At 37.5% G+C, this 22,525-nt stretch overlaps 2 protein-coding genes across 2 annotated transcripts; one reads left to right on the plus strand and one right to left on the minus strand.

The window, feature by feature from the left end:
* Positions 1 to 1,847: 1,847 nt before the first annotated feature.
* Positions 1,848 to 9,142, minus strand: LOC146485037 (calcium uniporter protein, mitochondrial-like). The gene is made up of 6 exons (XM_085103993.1): positions 9,045 to 9,142; positions 8,766 to 8,841; positions 6,596 to 6,874; positions 5,425 to 5,516; positions 4,145 to 4,417; positions 1,848 to 3,058 (listed from the first exon to the last, which is right to left on the minus strand). The coding sequence occupies exons 1-6, from the start codon at positions 9,105 to 9,107 to the stop codon at positions 2,834 to 2,836; spliced, it is 1,008 nt and encodes a 335-aa protein (XP_084960119.1). The 5' UTR covers positions 9,108 to 9,142; the 3' UTR covers positions 1,848 to 2,833.
* A 270-nt stretch (positions 9,143 to 9,412) lies between these two features.
* On the plus strand, positions 9,413 to 21,808 carry LOC146485038 (calcium uptake protein 1, mitochondrial-like). Its single transcript, XM_085103990.1, has 11 exons — positions 9,413 to 10,110; positions 11,644 to 11,809; positions 13,425 to 13,462; positions 14,289 to 14,409; positions 15,240 to 15,322; positions 16,125 to 16,322; positions 16,674 to 16,814; positions 17,629 to 17,737; positions 18,361 to 18,450; positions 19,143 to 19,213; positions 20,116 to 21,808. Exons 1-11 carry the CDS (start codon positions 9,730 to 9,732, stop codon positions 20,230 to 20,232), a joined length of 1,515 nt encoding a protein of 504 aa, XP_084960116.1. The 5' UTR covers positions 9,413 to 9,729; the 3' UTR covers positions 20,233 to 21,808.
* Positions 21,809 to 22,525: the final 717 nt, after the last annotated feature.

The following is a 22,525-nucleotide window of genomic DNA, read 5'->3' on the forward strand; positions in this document are numbered from 1 at the left end:
GGCTCGCCTGTGTTTTTTGCCAAAATTCTTTGAACTCCTGTGCGATCGAGCAGCTGAGGCCGATTCTTATTGCACGGGCTATTTAATTACTTGTAAACACTTCTTGGATTTGTTTGCCTTCTCAACATTTCACAACGAATTAGTTCAGTGACGTTTTGAGATGAAAATTAGCAATAAGAAAATCCGACGTTTTCACGGCTCTATGTCTTCATTAGCGATGTTGAGAATTACGTTCAATACAGCAAACGTCCAACGGCAGAAATGACTACGTGCATGTTTGCTCTATATTTGCCGCTCACTATTTTTAGCTTCTCAGTAAAATTGCACAGATTGTACATATCTTATTGCACAGGTTATTTAATTACCTTTAAACACTTCCTGGATTTGTTGCCTTCTCAACATTTCACAAACAAGAAATTGATGAAAATTAGTCCCGAGCAAGCAACAAAGGAGTACAAGTACGGAACGTCAGGCCCCAGGCGAGGACGCGGGGAGCCAGGGAAGGGTTTGGTAAAAAGACTGCGCGAACGACTTTTTAATAGTTCCACGCCAAACATCAGGAAACTGATTTTTTGGTCAACCGAGCTGGAACTGATCCATTTCTGTCGCAGTGGACACGACGATAAACACGTGATGCAAATGGCGGGATAGTACTTGCACCTTCATTCAGTGTGGTCACTTACAACACCCCAGTTACACTACCGTCCCACCTACTCCGTACTTCTTCTTATATGAATTTCTTTCGGATACAATGTAACTTCATTTTATACTGATAATTATCAAAAACTGAATCATTGTATAATGCAATTCGAGGGATTTGATTGGCTTAGCGGCCATAGTATATGAGCCATTATACTATGGCCGAGAAATGGCGACCATTAAATTTTCTGCTGGTTATTCTTGCACAGCGAAATCAGTAGGATCTAGCAATATTTCTTGATTGTTTTTAATAAAACAATTATTCCACTTGCGTTTGTTGGATATGAGATGATTAGAGCCAACGAGGCGCGTATCTATCATCTCATATCCAATGCGCGCTCGTGGAATAACTGTTAAATACAGCTGTTTCGACAAAGGTTGTCCAAACAAAGCGTAAAAGCGTACGCGACAATGCCGAGAGGGAAATATCCAAAAAAATTTCAATAAAAGCTCAGAATCCATATTGCCCGCAATCAGGTCTTCGAGGTCGAGGCATGATTCTGAGCTTTCTTGAAATTTATTGCGTATTTCCCAGACTACCTTTCGGTAGTGGTGTACGGTTTTACGCTTGTTTTGGACAACCTTTGTCGAAACAGCTGTATACCAGTAATAATCGTAGATTAGAGAGTGCGTCCGATGTCACCAGGCCAATCTCGATCCAAGGCTCTCTCTCTTTGTGATGTCACCCGCCCCTGCAAAAAAATCTACGGGGGATGCCAGATGTGCAGTCGTTAAGAATGGAGGATGAGAGCTTGGTCTCTCCTAAAGTATCTGGAAGGAAAAGGCACAAGAGTGAAAAAGCAGAGTCTGTTGTACAGCCACTAATGAAATCTACTCGAAAATAAAGATTCCACTTTTGAAGTGTGTTTTGACAAACGACGAACATCAGACTGCAATTTATGTTACATGCAAAGTTCATGGTGTTCGCTTTAACGAAAGTCAGAACAATAAAATTGTTATGTTTGTACTACGAAAGTGTCCGTAATTCCGTAAAAGCGGGAGTCCGTAATAGCGGGAGTCAGTTTCAGTCAAACCCCTATAGCTTTCCCCGCGGGGATCTGGATTTTCTCCGTAATAGCAAGTGTCCGCAAGGCAAGAGTTGACAGTAGTCCTATACCAGTTATTGTATAGATTGTCTGCGACGCACGCTACATTGCACGTTTATATAATTATTTCATACATCCACTTGCAAGCATAACACTCTACACAGTGAGAAGAACCATGTTACTTCGTTATTTTCTCGTTATTTTGATTATATGTACACCAAAACACACAAGAACAGCAACTCATATATTAATTTCGTCACAATCCAAGCAGCTGTTTGTTACCCATTCTCACGAGGGCACCGGGAACAAAGATGATTTGCCACCACATGCACAAATTTAGCTACGGTGGGCCTTTTCCTGTTCGTCTCAATTTGACTTAATTCGTTTTAATGTTTGGTATGTCAACAGAGTTGATGACTAAAGGTAAAGATTTTAATGGCCATCGTAGAGATTCGAGTACACTCTTTTCTTTTTATAAGAATTTATTTTATAAGAATATGGAGGCTGAACTTTGCGAAATTTTAATACTTTAAGAATAAACCTGAGGCTGAAATTTTGAAAAGAACATAATTTTGTGTGTTGAAAATTTGTAAATACGAAACAATTAGATGTTTTTAACTAAACCGTATAAAATTCTTCCTTTCTCTAGACAGCAAAACTAGCCAATCAAACGATAAAAACCTGCACTAGCCAAACGTTCGATCTGGACACCAAACACTTGTAATTGATACCCCAATACATTTTAAAACGGAGATGTCATAAGCTATAATCTAAGAATATTCACAAGAATATTTTCAGCCAAACATCGGCAGAAAAATAGGAAAATTCAGTCTGGACCGGAAAAAACAATATTCTTATAAAAAGAAAAGAGTGTACACCCTCCAAAAGATATCATGAGAAAATTCTTCGGAATAAAATGGGGGCAGACTGATTCGCCCTTCTGTTAAGTTATTTCATGCAAACAGGCCCTGACAACTACTCTAAACTTGTACACCATGTCCGCGCATTCATAGAGAATTCCGCTAAAAATTCATGTATTAAATTAATGTCAATTACTTTATGAACACTCATAGCACTAAGTTATCAGTTTATTTTTCATCTTCTTTGCTAACAACTTTGCCAAGCAACTCCAGCCGGGCACTTTCAGGGAGGTGAAGAAACAACGGACTCCGTAGAACATTCAAATCTTCTTCAATTTTACTGATGGAATCCTTGATCTCGTTGTACCGTTTAACATCAAAAGTCTTCCTCTTGGAAAGTTTGTGGAAAAACATTAGAAACTGCCTGTCACGGGCATCGGTGTATAAAAATTCCTGTGGAAGAGGAGATTTTCTGAGGTTAGCATATGCAGCAGAACATTCAATGGAGATGGACATTGTCGAGTCAGCAAAGCCGCAGCTCTAAGCTCACCTGTTTGTCCATGCAACTAAACTATCCATAAAGCAAATTGCTCTTCAAGGCAGACAGACAGACAGAGAGAGTTACAAGGCTATCTGCCATAGAAAAAGTTAACTCTTTAAGACACAATAGCGACCAGAATCTGATTTCTCCTTTCAAGATTTCTTCTTAGTCAAACATACAGTTCATGAGAAAAATGAAAAAGATCACCAAAGATGAAACACCTTGATGTTTAATCAAATTCTCCCAACTAGTAACATAAGAAATATATTAAGAACAGTCAGGAAAATATGCATATTGATGTTGGGGCAAATACCGAAGTATTTTTTGCGCAGTTTATGACTATGCGGAAAAAGCAGAACTTAACAAGGGCTATTGGAATCCAAAAAGAAAATTGGGGGTAACCACGCATTTTTTAGAGATAATTAAGCAACAATAAAGCTTTATAGAACACAGTAAAATACAAAGCAATGTATGGTGTTTTTTGTCCAAATTGAAGCTTTATTACTTCTGAAAATGCATGGTCAACTCCAATTTTCTTTTTGCCTGGATACCGAGAGAACTTGCTAAATTCTGCCATCTCTGCATCGTTTTAAACCGAGCAAAATGGAGCGCCTTAAAAAATCTTTTATTGTTAACCATAGCCTAAGAATGTAAATAATTAAAATTAAATGTTTTATGTACGTATATTTTCTTAACATAAGGTCACTCTGAGTGATATGATTCTATTAGACTGTACATTTTTTATTATCAATCATAGACCTTTGTGATTAATTTAATTATAGATTTTGTTTCTTGTACATTATACATGTAATTCAGTCTTCGGACTGCGAGGTGTTCTTTTCAATAAACGATTTATCTATCTATCTAAAAATATCCCTGTATTAGCAGGCACCACCCATAGGAAACCCAAGTATCTCGAGATGCGCAGAACGTATGCACAGTAACAATAGTAGGCACCGTCCTTAAAGGGTTAACTGTACATGTCAAGAAGTCCTTACCTGTCTAGTTAAAACAAAGTAAGCATAAGCAGCCATCGCTGTTCCATATCCAACAAAGTAAGTAACCGGTTCCATGATGTCCCATGAGTACTCCCACCAAGTAAGACGCGCCAACAGACCAAACTGCAATGCCATGAAGCCTAGCCCTCCCCAAACCACTGCAGTGGTTCGCTGTGCAGATTTGCGATCAATTTCTGTTTTGAGATCATCTAAAGGTTTGAGCTCTAATTTGAGTTTCTCCAGCTCTTGCATGAGATAGCGCTCTTTCTCCAGCTTAAAATGAAAGAAATATGTTAGCTGTGGTTATGGCATCCCCTTCTTACTTATCACTACCTACTAAGAACACATCCATTCTTAAGCAGTCGGCCCATTTGTAACTCTGACACGCAGCCATTTTTTGGGCCTGTCAAACATTCCTAACCCCCTCACCAATGCAACTGAAGGGCTTGCTGCATAACCAATCTACATGTATAGTGCATTTACAGTCAATCCACAGCACGCATGACCAGTGTTTCCGAGAATGAAATGAACATTCAAATTCCTCTTTGTAATGTCCAGAATTTGAATGAAATGTTGAACATTTCTCTGGAAATCTTTCCGAAAAAAACTCATTAACTGGAAAAAAAAAAGATTCAAAATACTTGGGAAACAATTTATTGTTATTCTTGAAATACTTAATGCTGTAATGTAAAGAAAATTTCACAGCTTTATACCGTCAATAAACTAGGATAATTTCTACAGGAACTCTGAAACAAGTTCAATACTGACAGGTAAATTTCAAAACTCCCTTTTTGCAATACACTATAGGATGGTTATGCACCAAGATTTTCAGTTGTAGAGTCCCAGAAAAAAAATCCATAGCTCCCTCCTACTCACAAAACATTAATTGGACCATTCCAAGGCTGAGGGGTTTGGCAGGAGGGGGGGGGGGGGAGTGGGTGCTCAAAAGCTTCCATTTTCACAGGAAGGTATGAAGCAAAAATTTGAATCCCTTAGATTATAAGATGTACCGTGGATGTTAAACAATTTTTATAAGTACATTGGGGAAAGCCCTTTAATTGTACTGCACAAAGGAAAATAAAAATTAAACTGGTTTGAAAAATTTTAAACCAAAACAAATTTTAAATCACAACATAATACACTTGTACCCAATTTTTGAAAGAACCCAAAGACAAGAAACTGTACATGTACTTCATGCACAGCCCTGTACAGCTACAAGTACACCTGAGAATGACATTTCAACAGAAATTCAAACAGCATATCATAGATTTCATTCATACCTGATGATGCTCTATGTTCATTGCACTGTATAACTGATGCACCAAGGTTTTGATGTGTGCAACAGTCCTAAAGTCATCAATGGGAGGCTTACCTGGAGGAAAGAAACAATCAACCTAGTTTTATAACAGTGACACACTCGATTGGATGCCTAGGTCTAAGACTCTGAAGCAAGATACCAAGTAAAGACAGATCGGCTGCCAGTCTTAAGCAGTTTAAGACCCGGATATGCGTCTTGATCTAAGTAACATGTTAGGTGCATGTATTGTAGTAGCTGCTACCTTTGCAATTCATGATTAGGGTTTTAATTACAAGATTTTAGAATTTTGATAATTATGAATAGAGTTTTAGTAGTTTGTGTGTTAGTGAGTTATCATAAATTCGTTTTGTATTTTAGAAAGTTAGGTGTCCCCTATTAGCAGTGGGAATCCCCTCTGCTAGATTGTTCCTTGACACTTTAATAAAGTCATTATTAAATTAATATATTACTATCTATTGAAAGGTTTCAAGCAACACTATCGGAAATGTGTGACTTTTGAGCCCCAATTGATTTTTGCTCAAAATCTTCAAAATTAAGGGTTTGACAGAAAAATGTCAGCAGCCTTGTTAAGCATGTAAAAAATGTCAACAAGCTAACAAGCATGCAATTCTGAGCAAATAAAAATGCATTAAATAAGTCACCTATGAGAATGTTGCATAAAAACCTTCAATGATAAAGAAACTAAAATTCAATATCATTGAAATCTGTTAATAACTCAATCATATTTGATTGTGTGGGATCAGATGAGGTGGGATTTATATGATGTTTCAGTTTTCATCATACCCTCATCACTGCATCGTGGCTGCAGCCAACATCTTGGTATCAGCACTGACCTTTCTCTAGGCTAATTGAGCGATCGCTTGGGAAAAATGGGGGGGGGGGGGGGGGGTTGTAGCCAACACTTCAGACTAGGGTAGGGAATAAGAGAACTATCAAAAATCTTTTTTTCCAATTCCAATCTTTTTTCTGGTTGTAGACCCACTGGTAGTTTGATTCCACACTTGGAAAATTCCTGTGGACCTCTGGATGTATACAGAGTCATGGTCTCATTTGCTCAGAGACCTTTCAATAAAACCGTCATCAATTCAACCAAACTTAGTTTCACATTTTTCACAATTTCCAAAAGCACTTACTCTCGTCAGGTACTGACACAATATACGAGTCATCATTTAACACCAGCTTAAAATTGGATTGCAGTAACACATCCACGCCTGTGCTGCTAGATATCCTGGAGCCATCTTCATTATAAACAGTAGCTCTTTCAATCCCCTTATCTTCTGCTTGTAAGTCTTGAAGAAAATCTTTCACCGTGTGCGACAGTGGACGCAGAGTAAACTCACACTTTTCCCTTCTGGATGGCAGGGGGATGGAAATGACAGGAAAACCACACTTGAAAGCAACTGTGACTTGCTCTGTAAAATTCACAAAGAAGACATAAACTAAAGATTTAGTGAACAAAGTTTGGGCCTTCATCCTGTACACTAGTACTGTAGGGTTTTTCTGCAAGTTGACAAATAAAATAGTGTTGGGTCAAGAATAAAAATTAAGGCATTCATTTTTTTTTGGGAGAATCCAAAAACGGATTTGTGATCTCAGTTCATTCGGATCATGGTGCATCAAAAGAACTGACAAATTCACTCTGGACAAGGATTAGTCGGTTCCTTTGATACACCATGATCCGAATGACATGAGATCACAAATCTGTTTTTGGATTCTCCTAAAAAAATGCACCCTAAGTTCTTCCACTGGAGAAATCATGTAAAATTGTTCAGGTGGACTCATTTTATGGTCATGACTGTTTTCTTTACCATCTCTTGATTGGAGAACTTGTATTAAACATCAAGATGTTTTTATTATCTTTTAGTGATTACATCCTTTATTTTTATGATCTCAATGCCTGAACAATGATGAAATGATGATGATATCATTTGTGAGGAGAAACTAGATACTGTTTATAATGCAACCTCATTCCCAGGGTCTTTCCTCTTCACATCACCCAGGGAGCGTGAGAGGGAGGTGAAGAGGAGAGGCTGTGGGAATGAGGTTGTTTCATTTCATCATCATCATCTTTCAGTTATTTATCCACGGACAATTCATCAGCTACAAATAAAACATTAAAATATATATCAGTATCAACATTGTAAAAACTATACTTAAAACCTAAACCTAACTAAAGCTGCTTTCCACGAATGCCGTGCCTCAACATACTTCTTTAATTAAGCGCTTAAATAACCCAAGGGACTCTGCTTGTCTTATGTCACAAGGAAGACTGTTCCAAAGGGTGGTGCCACTATAGCTAAAGCTATTCTTATAGTAGTTTGTGATCAATTTGCACCTTGAAACCCCCCCTCCCCCCCATCCCATCCCTGGGCATTTAACCAATTTCTGTGCTTGGGGAGTAAGGCATTTGGTGCCAAAGGCCCTTGCAGAGGGTGGTGATTTGAACTTTACCTGGGTGGGGTGGGGAATTTGAGCCTAAGATGTCAAGTGGACTCTTTCTAAGAAGAAAATAATTATGTTGAGATTGGCTCACTGAAAAAGTTCTCCACAAACTTTTTAATGTTTCTGGAAGGTATTTCTAAAAATCTGAGTGTAAACGGTTTGCAGATTCTATAGCATGAATGGTTAAACAAATTCCTGCCCAGCGAGTGCAATTTTTCATAATATACCCCAAATCGCAACATAAAATGGTTTTGGGGTTGGGCATTTGTCGTAAACTTCAGCCCTACCATCATAGGGTGAGAACTTGAACAAGCCAGTTTTCATAAATTCAAACTCAGTGGGTGGATGTTAAAGCTATGAATTGATCGGTGCTTAAACATTCAAAAAAAAAAAACAAAGGTCGCCTTAGAGAGTATTAAAGCTTATAAATTCCTGAGCGACACAACCAGAAATGTACACCTTGCTTTGATGTCAGCTTGAATTCCATAATTATAAGCCAGCTGAAAAACTCAAGAATACTCTGAGGAAAAGTTTCCTAGAAAGTCTTCCGTTGCATTGAAAGAACACGACCGGCCGGGAGGATGTTGATCATGCCAGCCAGTAGATAACATTATTTAATAAGCTCAAGCTTAAGTTGATAAATTGCTTCTGATATTGAGTTACCATATGAAAGAGGAAATTAACGACATTTGAACTGTAATCTTTCTTTAAATGAAAGAAAAAGCAACAACTGAGTGAAGAAATTCGTATTAAACAATTATCAGTCTTACATTTGGGAGGAACAAGTCCAAGCTAAGAAATACAGGAATTATTAGATGCGCTTAATTAATTGAGAATCGATCAAAAATATAGCTTACTTACCATTTCTGTGCCTCGAAGAAAGACAAATCCAATTCTTGGATATCTTGTTGAAAATTCTACGATCTTGGCGGACACCCTAAAAGTAAAGCCAGATGTGTAAACACGAAAATACGTTTGCAATATGAGAGAAAGATCGCCGTCCGCCAAGCTGTCAAGATAAGTGCAAATGCAAATTAAAATACGAACACTTAGAAGGGTAAGATTACTTCTCTTTCACAGAGACAAAATTGCTAATGGAGCACCGGAAACGAAGTCATTGATCTACACTGTTCAGTTTACCTTCAGGCCGAAAAAGCCGACCGAAAGTCGACAACATCGCCAACTCCTTGGTATGCCCGCCATGACATCGAAATCTAAATATTAGTCGCTTTGTTTAGGGTGGGGTGGCTATTTCCCCCAGGGAAAACACTACAAATTATTCATTTTTAATACTTCTGATTAACATCGTCCCACTTTTAAAGATCATTATATCATTCTTTTATCATACTTGACTTTTATTTCAAAGCAAAAAGCAGAAATGCTTATTTTTGTAACACAGAATAGAAGAGACCTGTTTTCGACTTTACTACCCATCCGGACCCCCCTTGGGAGTTTTGGACTTGTCAGAAGCTTTTTCATCCTTGCTTTTCTGTTGTTGTCAGAAAGCACACAATGAAGGAAGAAATGATAACAAAGCTCGTGGAAACAACAAAAGAACTCTCAAAAGGATTGTCACAAATTTTAAAGCGCAAATGAGCCGAGGAGCGCATTTCCGAGTGAAAGCTTGCGCGTTTATTCATTCCAGTACAATACATGTCCCCATACATAACGTACCTACCCCGCGGCCGCCATTTTGACATCGCCCGAACGAGAGGGAGCTGCACTTTTCCAACATGTTTTTTTTACATTCCTTATCAACTGCTTTCAAAATATCCTGGGTTTAATAAAATAGGATCCAGCTCATTCATCGTCAAAGTTAAAGACAATGTCTAGACTTGCAATCTTACAAAGATTTGCGAACCACCAGATCACCAGACAGAAGCAGAATTTGTTGTTATGGAATCTTCGATCCTGGGCTCGATTTGCAAGCTCAAACACGGGGACTCAAACGAGTGGACAGGATTTTGATAAAGAAGCTTTTAATCGTCGGCAGAAGCGGCTGGTAGCGGCCATCATCGGTTCATCCGTGGGACTGATTGGTTCAAGTTACTGCTTGTACAGGAAACTCACTAAAGCTAAAACGGAGAGCCCACATCCCTCTATTGATAGTAGAAACTCTCTGAGCAGTGAAAACAAGTCAGAAGAAAGTGATGAGGAAACCGACGGGAGCAAGAAGAAGGACAAACTGGGATTTAGAGAAAGAAGGGTGAGAAAGAGACTATTAACTTAAAATGGGATTGTCCCTAGGCCTGTGGAGGGTGGTTTCTGTCATAGGGGCAGTCGGATTATTTCTTCAAACTAGCCGACAAAATTTTGGCCCCTGCAGACACAACCTTCAAAGGTGCTGACAGCAAAAAACGGGGGTGTAGGAATCTGACCTTCCATGGAAGGGGCGGAGGCAGATAATAAATGGAACATCCCAATGTATTTTGTTATCCTCTTCATCATCCTACAGTGTTGGAAGGGGAACAGTTATTTTTATAAAAATTTTAACGTAAGTGCTGTTCACACATCACCATTTCGAGACAGGTTTTGAACAAAATTGCAAAATTTTGCGAGTGACACCCCCTCTTTGCAACTCACCTTGCCACTAAAGAGTTGCAGGAAAAGGAGACTAGTCAATACTTTTCACATTGTTGTGAGACACTGCGGCCTGTAACATGTTTTCTGTAACTTGCAGAAAATGCTGTCATCAGCATAGTTCATGTTGCTAGTTGCGGATAAAATGCCTTGTGTAACATCTTTTGGCACATGGTCTAGTTTTCATTTTCAATACTGCTGCTGTTAAGATACTGTGGAAGAGTGGCCAGTTGCAAATTACCAGTTGTTTCAATATTTTTGGAAGGTTCAAGTGGTAGTGTCTTGAGACATTGTCATGTTGTGTTCAGTTAGACAAGAAGCTCTTCACCACATTTTCTCTCTCCACCTGTTATAGATCCATTTTAAGTTGCTTCCAGCCAGGTGTAGATAAGTTCTGCCATCAAACTGGTTTGTGTAACCCTGTCCTCCAAACCAGCATCCCATCTAGGTACATGTGAAATAGAATGGGTAAAGTTGTATACAAGCCTCAGGTCACCCACACTGCTGAAAGTTAACCCAGTTTCTGTGGCATCAAGAAACTAGGGGTATTGCTGCCACCTTAATTGGGATGTTACTCCATTGCTGTGTTCCCCTAGCAGCATGTTGCTGGTACCCCCGGGTGAAAAGAGACAATTGATGCAATGGGAGAAACTAGGCCACAAACGACTGGCCCCAGTTGTTCAAAGCCCAGTTAAGCTAATCCTGGGTGAACATAAACTTTGATTCAAGTTTAATGACTAATCAATAAAGATTCTTCCAAAAGACATTTATCCTTTAGTTTTGACTTAAACTTTTCTTTACTAAATATTAGGCTAAAATTAGCTCTTGAAAACATTATTTTAAAATAAGTGAAAACGTTGGTTAATTTTTAATTGGGGATTAGCGTTAATCGGCTTTCAAACAATCGGGCCCTCACCTTCAGATTTTATTTATTTTTGGCATCACATGCCGTAACCATTGTACCACAGTGTCTCACCCACATCCCTTCCAGTTGGTACACTGTAGTAGTAATATGGGTGACATTCTGGAAATGTATCTGGAAAAGGCTACAGACATACTTGGTCGGTGTCTCAAGTGAAGAATAATAATTATTCTTGTTCACTTAAGACCCTAACCAAGTATATCTGTAACCTAAACTGTTTATGCTCTTTCATTTCAGATTATTGAATATGAAAATCGTATCAGGCAATACAGCACACCAGACAAGGTGTTCAGATATTTTGCATCACTCAAAGTTGTGCACATTGGAGTTCAAGACAATGAAGTGTTCATGACACCCGAAGATTTTGTAAGATCATTAACTCCAGGAAAAATACAACCAGCTGGTAACTTATTCTGTTTTTTAATTAAGGTCTTACTTATGTTATGGCTTCAAACTACTGATTTGAAGGCCAAATTGGCTTAAGTCTGTTTTTCCGTTGTACTCAGTTTCGTCTTATGTTTTGCAAATAGCCTACCATTCCTAAAAATTGTTCCATATTTCTTCCTTTTTCAAAGTGCGTATTGTTTAAAGGCATTGTATATGTTATATACTTTGAACCGGTAACCAGCTGTGCCCCTACGATAAATCTTTTCAGTAAGAAATAGAATTATTTTTATCATATTGCCCTGTTTGTTTTGAAGGCTTTTCCGCAGAAGGGTATACACATTTCAACAAGACTCCAGACTCCACAGTTTTCGTATATGCACTGTTAACTTTATGTCAATCCATATCATTTTGCTTTAAATCAGGTGGGTGAATTCCTGCTTTTAAGGATCTCACTTCACATTTAATGTACTGGCTGTATGGTGGCCATTATAATCATCTTAAAATTCTGACTTAACATTTTACTGTAGTTTAGTACAAACAAAGTTATAATGGTTTAGCTTATAGCAAATAAAATCTGCAGTGCACTCAAAACTGGGAAAAATTTGAAGGATTTGCTTTGATGTCTCAGTTACCAAAAAAGTGATATGCAAGGCTGCTGCCTAAAAGGAGTCCAGTAGCCTGGGGCACCCAAGAAAATGCTATGGGCACCTAAATTTTTTGCAGCAGCACCTAACACTTCATGTGTTGGGCTCTTAAGGTTACCCGGTACCTTCAGAGGTGTCTTTAGAAGTGTCTCGCATCCAAGCGATGTAGCGCGTCCGGTTTAAACTGTAGATACCTGAACCTTTATATCAAATTAAAGCTTATAGAGCTGGCTATCCAACTAAACCAAGAATTTTGAAATAGAGTGAATTGCCGAATTTTTAGCGCTGTTTTCTCGAATAAATTTTTTTCACCTGGAGGAGCCACTTCAAAGAGCTAAAACTCAAACGGAATTTGTTCGTTTGCCTTCAAATTTGGACAGTAGCTAGTTTAACATATAAACAACAAACACGTGTCTGCGAATTTTTTCTTTCGAAATATTTTTTCTCCGAGAGCGATTTTTGTACGATTACTCCACATTTTTTTCATCCTATTTCGAAAATGCTCTATAACTTTTCACTGTGATTGAATATGGCAAAACACAGACACGTTTTTTTAGCGCTTTGGGTCCGGAAACGGAGGAGCAAATTAAATTAGCAAAAAACAAAATTCACTTTGACTTGTAGCTTTAAAAAGGTGATTGGCACGCTCGCAATTAGAGGACGTGAAAAATTCGACAATTTATTTTATTTCAAAATTCTTGGTATGGTTTGATAGTCAGCTCTATAAGCTTTAATTTGATATAGGGGTTTAGGTATCTACAGTTTAAACTGGACGCGCTACATCGCTCAAACGCGAGACACCTCCGAAGGTCCCGGGTAACCTTAACTTCTTGGCTTTTGACCTTGTGGACTCCTTGAAATTTTTCTCAGGCAACAGCCTTGGGTATGGGTCCCTTTTTCTAGAAAAGGCTTCAGCAGAAACAATCCATCACTATTGATACAAAGTAATGTTATCTTCTTGTAGTTAACAATAAATTATTTGTTTAGGGTTAGGACTTGATGAACATGAGAGATTTAACCCTGAGGTACAGTATGTTTGATTCTTTGTTACCTTCACCTGATTTTTTTTATCATTAATTTTGTGACATCCTTTTATGCATGCAGTTGGTCAGAGAATTTGAACAGACAAACATTCAGTCAACCAACCGTTGGTCAGTCTGTCATTCAGTCACTCAGTCAGACACAAGGCTGTCAATAGTCAATAGTTGACAGAGGTCTAACTCACACAACATAAAAAAAATTTCTTACCTATTGAAAAAAGTTTTGTTCTGATTTAGTCATCATTTTCCCTTGTCATGGATGGTTCCACTTTAGAGAACATGATTAGTCAATTATTCAGCTGGCATTTATAATAATGGTTCCTTTGTTTACAAGTGTAGTCCAGCACCCTTGTGGTAAATAATTATTATTTAAACTAGACAGTGTACTCCTCAAACTATGTAAAACATCTGGTCCTCTAGCCAGAGGGATGCCCAGGTATCTTATTGATGCTCACTTTTTGGGATACATGCCTTCATGAATTCACAGTTTTCAGTTTCTAGTTATACGTCTGTTTCTTTATATTCATTATATTTTGAAGAGAAAACAAGTGCCAGAATCTCAGTTAATTGTAGCTCCCATGTTGGATTTGCAAAATCTTAGGGAGCTAGGGAAAGGGGTGGGAAGAGGGGGAGGGGGAAGAGAGCTTAAATACGCACGGTCCCCTGTGGTTGCACTTTCTATTCTCCCTGAGCAATCTTCCTCTGCTTTTAAAATCCAAGGTGGTAGCTAAAGTATTTGCACACCCCCCAAAAATGCACCTGCATTGAAGGTTATATTCATTAGTAAATGATGCTGTTAATATCATTGCAGAAACACAAGTATAAAGGCCAGCTATCAGACCAGTTAGGACAGGACAGTGTCTTCTTGAAGATGGGAGAATATGGATTGATCTCCTTCTCAGACTACATATTCCTTCTAACAGTTTTATCACGTATGTTGCATATATTAATAATAATAATAATAATAATATCTTTATTTATTACCTTTGGTGATAAGAATCACGGTAATATAACAGTAAAAAATTAATTGAGTTAAGTTAAGTTTAGCATCTCTAGGAATAAAGGATTGTTACAAGATCTCAAGTTATGGCCATGATCCACAGTCTTGTCTAAAAAACATTTGCAAGGATGCGCTTCATATTCTAGAATACATTTAAATTATTTCCTCATCAATTTCTGACACCTAGTTACAAGTGCCTCAACAGTATCCCTAGGGAGTCCTATGACATTAAGACATCTATTCTGCAATTCTGTGGTTTAAAATTGTGCTTTGATTAAAACTTTTCAAACAAGTTTGATTTTTATTCTCCTTTGTTTCAGATTAATTACCCTAATAATTTTGGAACAAAGGAAAATAAAAATCAAACTGGTTTGAAACTTTTGAACCACAACACATACATCTCAGTGGCAGATCCAGTTAAGGTGGGGGAAGGGGGAAGGACCAAAAAAAAAATGAGCTGAAGGGTTATAAATATGAAACTGTTAGAAATTAGGGGCTGGGCCCATACCAGTTTCTAGAATTAATCTGATACTAGACAAGTACAATATTTTTAATACTGTTATCTGGCATTTTATCGATATTGATTTTATTGACATCAATATCCTTTTTCTGGGAGTAACTCTGATTTTTCAACTGCAGCTTTTGTTTGTGAATAACATAATGATTGTAACAAATGAATATGATTTTTAAAGTGATTTAAAAAAAAGGTTATTTTGAGTACAAATAATTTAATATATTATTGTGATCTTTTTGTCAATTCAGTTCCTCCTAGAATGTTTGAAATTGCGTTTCAAATGTTTGACTTAAATGGAGATGGGGAAGTCTCTCCAGATGAATTTGAAAAGGTAAATTTTAAGTATTTAAAAATAAACGGCTCTAGTAAGTAATTCACACTAAAGGGTACAATACATGTGAAAGCTGTTATGTAATTTTTCTCTAGTTTCAGCTTCGTTTCATTGAGCTCTCAGTCAGTCGAAAAATTTCATGATTAATCATAACTTTATAGAGCATAAACTCAATAATCGTTGAGAACATTTTCTTGATTTAAGATGGAGAGAGGGAAGGATAAATGAAATTTTTAATACTGTAACATTGTAGAAAAAAAAATTGAGCCTCTGCCACTTCTTCTCCCATTCTCCTCACAAGAGAGTTGATTTCAGTAAAACATATTATTTTGAACTGCAGATATAAGGATGAAACAAGTGAATGAAGATTGCATTTAAATAGTGCACGAAACTTTTAAAAGAAGTTGCAAAAAGAGAGGCTGAAAAAAATTAAGGCTTGAATGTGACTCAAACCCATGACTTCTGTGATACTGGTGCAGTGCTCTACCAATCATGTACAGTGTATATTGTGCTACAAGGTGTATGAAGCCAACTGGGAGCTGCATATTCATTTTGTGAATTAGTAAACCAGCTCCTAGTTGGCTTGATAGCATGGTAATAATTTATTATTGGTAGAGGGCTGCACTAGTACCGCAGAGGTTATGGGTTCTACAGCTGTATAGCCCCATTCAAGCCTGAAGTTTTTAGGCTTTGTTTTTGCAGCTACATGTTTATAACTGCAATGGTTATTCAGTTGTTCAATATTCTCAGTGGTGTAAGAATTGTAATCTGATATAAAGCACATTAAAATCCTGATTTTCAGGTTCAGAATATCCTGTTTAGCATGACACCGACTGGACTGCGTCATCGTGACCATGCAGTGACAGGCAGCGTTCTGTCCGCTCACGTCAACAGTGGCCTCAAGGAATACTTTTTTGGCAAAAACATGGAAAAAAGACTTACTATAAAAAGGTTCATTGAATTTCAAAAGAATCTTCAACAGGAAGTGATGTTTCTGGAGGTATGTTTGAAGTTCACTGATTTTCCAGTCAAATAATGGCTTGTTGCTGGAGTGACAGGGAGATGTGTACATAAAATTAATATGCCTTTTGGGCCTTGAAATTGAGATTGCTCCTAATCAGGTTTATTTTGGCATGTACAGACTGGATATCGTCGTTGAAACATAGATCATAATTTATAGACATTAATTTTATAATTTTTTGACATAAGGCTTTTATTGGAAAATAATATTAATTAATATTGAAGTTAAGAGAATGTGTCTTTGAGAGGTCTTAAAGGATTGGCTTTAATATAATAACTTCACCTTATGGTCTGCTGAGTTTAATTTGAATCAACGTTCTGTTGTTTCCAGTTTAATTCTTATGACCCTGTAGATGGAAGGATAAAAGAATGGGAGTTTGCTGACATGCTTCTAACCTACTCCAGCTTCCATGAGAAGAAGAAACAGAAAATTCTAAGAAAAGTAAAAAAATGCTTCAAAGAAAATTCCCAGGTAGGAAGGAACTTTTAAGGGAAAAAATATGAAACAGAATAACTAAATACATATACAGTACTACACAACAGTTAATTTGAATGTGTTTTATCATTTGCCAGTCCTGAATACTCGGATTTCAATTGAGAAGTTTCTAGACTAGTCTTTGTAGGTAATTAGAAATTATTCATACATTTGTATCTTCACGTTGGGTGCTATTTGAGCCATTATGAGCAATTTGTCCACCTTCCACCAGCTATTTTCCACTTGATGTATCAATAATATTCCCTTTTTTATCTTTTTGTATTTAGGGTAGTTATCAATTTAAGAGGGCCACAGGGTTATTAGAGCTATGTTAACATTTGGTGTTACCCTCTATAAATAAAGTTTGATTAAGCTGCCTTTTGGTTATTTAAAGTTTAAAATATGACCTGTCACTGTGGTTCTCTGCAAAACTTTAAAACACAGCATCAAGCTTTTGCTTCTTTTTACTGTAGGCACTTTACCAAATTGATATATTATATGATGGAACCCTGTTAATACAACGTCATGCTACAGATAGGCCATAAAGACATGATCATATTAATGGGGTTTTTAAGAGAACAAAATGACAGCAAAAACATAAATTCTGTGGACCAAGAAAAAGTGGTTGTTTGAATAGCAAGATGGTCATATCAACGGAGTGATCGTAAGGTGCCAGTTCCAAACGTATTCATTGACAAGTGTCACAGCGTTGAAATCCAAAGGCTGTCATTTATTTTCATTTTTATGTAATTAAGGCATCTGTTCTAATCTGTGGACTAATCCACAGTCTGTGCTTTGATTCGCTTCACAGGGAATAACGTTCAAAGATTATTTGGATTTCTTCTGTTTTATGAGAAACATTTCTGAAGCAGACATGGCTCTGAGCTTTCACAATGCTGCTGGGAAGCCAATTGATCCAGGTAATGGTTGCACATCAATGTTCTTTTCTGATTCATAGCTTACTGAGATGTTCCCTCTTTTTCATAGCCTGTGTTGTTTAATATGGTTTGACACAAAATCAGGTGGCCACTTTTGAGCTAAATGTCTTTGTTTCTAAGACCACCAGTACTGGAACCTTGATTGACAGCCGTGAAAAAGTTGTAAGTTATTGTTAGTTGAGTCGTGAAATTAATGTGCAAAGTGAAGGATTCTATGCTATGTCCCACTAGCTTAAGTGACTTTCTGAGGTATAGTTTTTTGTTTGGAATCAAAATTAATATTTTTTGGCATGTGGGCTTGCTTTACATTCCAAACAACACCATCCTTTTTTGGCCAAAACTTATTATTGCAAAGATTCCAATCAAATAATTCAAACAGTTCCAGGTCAAAAGGTTACCATATCAACTCAGTTGATGTCAAATTTACGTTTAATTTTATGACTGCCACCCATCACTTGATGAGACATGATTTACTTGTACCTAAATTATTGAACTTTGATTGTTGCCCTTGCAGGACTTATAACTCTCCATGATCATACTAAATAGACGACTTGTCTGAATTTTTATGTGTATTTCTTTAATTATTTTAAATATTTTTGTATCAGACACATTCAAACAAGTTGCAAAGACGGTTACAGATGTACACTTGAGAGATAACGTGGTTGATGTTGTGTACAAGATGTTTGATGAAAATGGTAACTAGAATTTATTCAGTAGGGCTGTGGAACAAGATTAGTGATTCAGAGGGAACATGACGCTGTATAGCAGTATTTTGCTGAAGTTATGCCACATCAAACAAGAATAATATACCTATTAAAGTTTTGTGAACTGCATTCATTTGGCTGATTGGTGGTAAGGATTGAAACCCCGGGGAGGGGGGGGGGGGACTCTCATATGAAAGGGGCGGGATGACAGGCAATTTAAGGCCGTTGCTTGTACACAGTCTGCTTTTATTGACAAGCCCAACTCATGATCATATATTATTGAAACACAAGATTCCTCTAAAATTAGCGCATATCCCCCTCCAAAAACGAGCCTTCTAAAAATTAGGATTGAATACCAGTCAAGGGCTATTCTGAAGTTTGCCATTGATAGTCTGTTTAAACCTAGCTTGCGTAGCAGTCATAAAAAATATAGGGCACAAAAAAGAACAGAGCGCAGTAGGGAGACATGTCATGTGCCTGCTACACTAGTCTCCCTTGCAGCCGTTCTGTCTCGTCACGCAACGCTCCTCCCCACAGCGTTGCATGATGAAACAGAACGGCTGCGAGGGAGACAACTGCTACACAGGATAGTTTAATCCTTGTTCCTGTCTCAGACTGTAACCCATAAACATTTTAACCACAAAAATACGATAATAATTAATAAATTTCCACTGTGTTTTCAGATGATGGTGTCCTTAGTCACAAGGAGTTTATTGTTGTGATGAAGAACCAACTTGTCAGGGGATTAGAAAATGTAATTATTATGATTAAAATTGTACATAAAATAATTTTTAAAGTAGAGCTTTGAAACCAGTGTGCAGTCATGTAAAATTTAAATGTTTTAAATATTAATATTTAAGGCAAAAATATGGCTAAAACTGAAGCCAGGTCAAGCATTCCTATCAAGACTAAAATTTGAAGGTGATTTCTGCAATATTGGACTCATTCGACTAAATATCCCCTCTTCCCTTCAAGAATGCAAAATTCAATATGAAGCTCCTATTTAATTTGTGGATTAATGCATGGCTTTTAGATGTTTTGGCCACGTGATAATTTGACAGGTTTTCCTGAACTGACAATTCCAGATGAGTGGTAACTTGAGTCCTTACCGTATTTCCAAATAAATTATTAGAACATGACAAGGTAAAGTCCCAATTGCTAGGAGGCCAATCAGCTGGCTATTTACAAGCATGGCAGAGGAATTGAATTCAACAGTGAAACAACACCAGCTAGCGGTCAGAGTGGGACCTGAAGGGTCTCAAGTTTAGTGCCCTGGAGTGACTAGTCAGCCACGTCGTCTCTGTCAGTACAATTGAAGGGCTAACATGAACTGGTTCCTAGGCCAAAGTAGAGCAAACAGGCTTTAATCACCATAGAAACTAAATTATTGTTCTATAGTTTTAAACAGAGAAGAAAGGAAATCATTTCAAGTATCACTTAACAGTAACTGTTGGTTTAGTTTTCAGCTTGTTGGGCAATGTAAAATAATATAGAACCACATTTATGACACAAGAACCAGTCTGTACGCAACGGAATTAGAGCGAAAATTTGCAGACAAATTCGGCTGCCAATGCGAAATCATTGTTTACAACCTTTTTCCATCAGGCCCTTCAATAGTTCCAACAAAAAACTAACAAATCAAATTTTAATCTTCAGCCCAAGGATACGGGATTCAGCCGGCTTATGCAGGCCATTTGGCATTGTGCAAAACATGTAACTTACACAACACTCCATCCCAAGAAAGCAGCAGCAGCAGCAGCAGAAGATGACTGATGAAAATAATGAGAGAACGGTGTACTTCACTGCTATTAACATGATGTAATTTGGTATCAAACAAAATCATGATTTGTCATCAACCATTCATAATAACCCCACTAGAGTATGTTTGTTTCTCAAGTATGAAACATGGCAGTGTGGCTTAGAGAAAATAATAATTAACTGCTGGTAAACCAAACTTGGCATGGGTGTGGAAGATGCTTGACACATTCGAGGTTTGAGTGATTGATGACCAATCATAATACCTGATACCAAATAAGGTGCAAATTAGATGCAATTGGTGGCATTGAATCATATTGGAAAACACTTGACTGTGATAGCGTGTTCTCTAAAAAAAATGTTTGTTGATACAGAATGAGGGGACCATGTTGAAATTACACTGTGAGGAGTGGTTTCTCCACCAGATGCTATGCTACAAAGAAACTATCACAGTGTATGCTGAAACTGATTGGTTGTCACAAACAGTGTGTGGACAGGTTAAATGGGTGCTGTTCATTGTATTATAATGTTATAAATTGTTGCAGAAAACGTTTTCAATTTAACTTATGTATTGACTTTTTCACTGTTTGGACTAAGTTTTAGCGACTGTTGACAATCGTTTCTGTTAAATTGTTCAAAGAAAAGCAAATTAAATCTCAACATTGGCCTTTTTTTACACTGTAGATAGAAGACTTGTCTGACAAAGACTTCTGTTGTAGTGTGAAAGCAGTACAATACTTGACTGGAGATGAGGAATGAAAGCTAAAGGCTGTCTACTAAATTGGCAAGAAAAAATGGATAAAGTCAGATGAATTTAATATCTGTCTGTCTCAACTTTGTCAGAGTCCTGTGCTTCTCTTTTGTGGTCTAACAGATCTGCGTCATAACCAATCTCTATAGCTTGCAAATACAGCTGGCTAGCATCACACCCTGCTACTAGGAGCATTGGGAGACTCTCTCTCGCGAATGCTTCTAGCAGCAAGAAGCAATGACAGGCTGCTGTTATTTAAAGGCCACAGTCAGTGTAAAAGCAGCCACTGTATTGAGTCAGTATCAGAGGTTGTAAGACTCGACAGTGAAATACCATGTTCAAATAAAATATTGTTATGAATAATTTAATGGAAATAAAACTGTCATTGCATTATTTCAAGGTTGTTATTTTGGGATTATTACTTTGCAAGTCAAACTATATATGTAGGCTCCCTTCTTTTGAATGTTGGTAATAAAATTGAATGTTAACACTGGAGAATTTGCCACATCCAGAGTCTGTGTAATCTCTGCAGTACCTTTGTAAATTTGGCAGTGGAGCCATGTTGACCACCAGCAGAGCTGAATGAAAAGGAGGCAACTCATATAAGCAGCTCCACTGCAAAAAATTGTCTTTGCATGAATACTGCCAGTTACACAGGCAAGTTGTGCAATATTTTGCAGAGTGGCTGTTACTAGGAAGGAAGATGACAGTTGAAGATGAAACTTACAGTTTTAAAGCTTAATAAATATTATTATTACAACAATGTGAAGTTAATTGGAGTGCTTGTAGAGTACTGTGCAAGTGTGTCATATTTTTGTACATACAAGTCAGTGGTTTTTTTTTTACAAAAAGTAACAGAGATTCTGACAGGTAAGAAATGGCTTCTTAAGGCATTTTTGTTTCTGATTGGTAATCGAGGGGAACCTTGAGAAAGCAAAGGGAATCCCAAGATTTTGCACCTCTTGTTCCACCCTATTTCTCCTCTTTTCTTGGTATTGAGCTAATGGTTCATAGAGGTTCAAAGTCTGGCCAAAAAGTCAAAATCTTGACTTCAATTTAACTGTTTACCCCCCAAGTAAAATCCAGGTGATGCTTTGGCAACTTGCCATACAATGCCATCATAAAATGGGTTTGGGACAAATTCTACAGAAATTATGTAGAGTAGCGGTATGTAGTTGGTAACCTCCCTTGCCTCCAACTTGTCTATAAACAAATAAAAATGAGATGCACTGCCAGGCCAGAAACTTTCACTACCATGTACTCTGTGCAAAATACACTGCCGCAACATTGCAAGTTACAGCAGTACGTTGATGTCAGCAATGCCCAAAACCAAAGCAATACATGCATTTCATTTTGGATTAGGTATGGAGTCACTGACTGGCGAACAGACTCCTTAGCAGGTAACATGGTTCACGAAAAGTAAATCAGAGTAGAATGAGCCAATCAAAGCTTGGGAAAGACGGAGTGTTACCCTCTGCTTTGCTACATAAACAGAAGGTACACTTGAGTGCAGAGGTCTATAACAACAGGCTGTGCAAATCATTGACTTGCAACGGATAT

Source organism: Pavona decussata, unplaced genomic scaffold (genome assembly GCF_977016875.1).
Source record: "Pavona decussata unplaced genomic scaffold, jaPavDecu1.1 SCAFFOLD_28, whole genome shotgun sequence".
NCBI lineage: Eukaryota > Metazoa > Cnidaria > Anthozoa > Scleractinia > Agariciidae > Pavona > Pavona decussata.

What these genes read in the sequence shown, in the direction of transcription:
- LOC146485037 (XM_085103993.1), bottom strand. Translation starts at nt 9,107, where the DNA reads ATGGCGGGCATACCAAGGAGTTGGCGATGTTGTCGACTTTCGGTCGGC. An exon ending in TTCTTCGAGGCACAGAAATG is followed by an intron (nt 6,875 to 8,765) that starts GTAAGTAAGCTA and finishes TGAATTTTACAG; the next exon opens with AGCAAGTCACAGTTGCTTTC. An exon ending in TGAACATAGAGCATCATCAG is followed by an intron (nt 4,418 to 5,424) that starts GTATGAATGAAA and finishes TTTCATTTTAAG; the next exon opens with CTGGAGAAAGAGCGCTATCT.
- LOC146485038 (XM_085103990.1), top strand. Translation starts at nt 9,730, where the DNA reads ATGTCTAGACTTGCAATCTTACAAAGATTTGCGAACCACCAGATCACC. An exon ending in CCTTCTAACAGTTTTATCAC is followed by an intron (nt 14,410 to 15,239) that starts GTATGTTGCATA and finishes TTGTCAATTCAG; the next exon opens with TTCCTCCTAGAATGTTTGAA. An exon ending in AGGAAGTGATGTTTCTGGAG is followed by an intron (nt 16,323 to 16,673) that starts GTATGTTTGAAG and finishes TGTTGTTTCCAG; the next exon opens with TTTAATTCTTATGACCCTGT.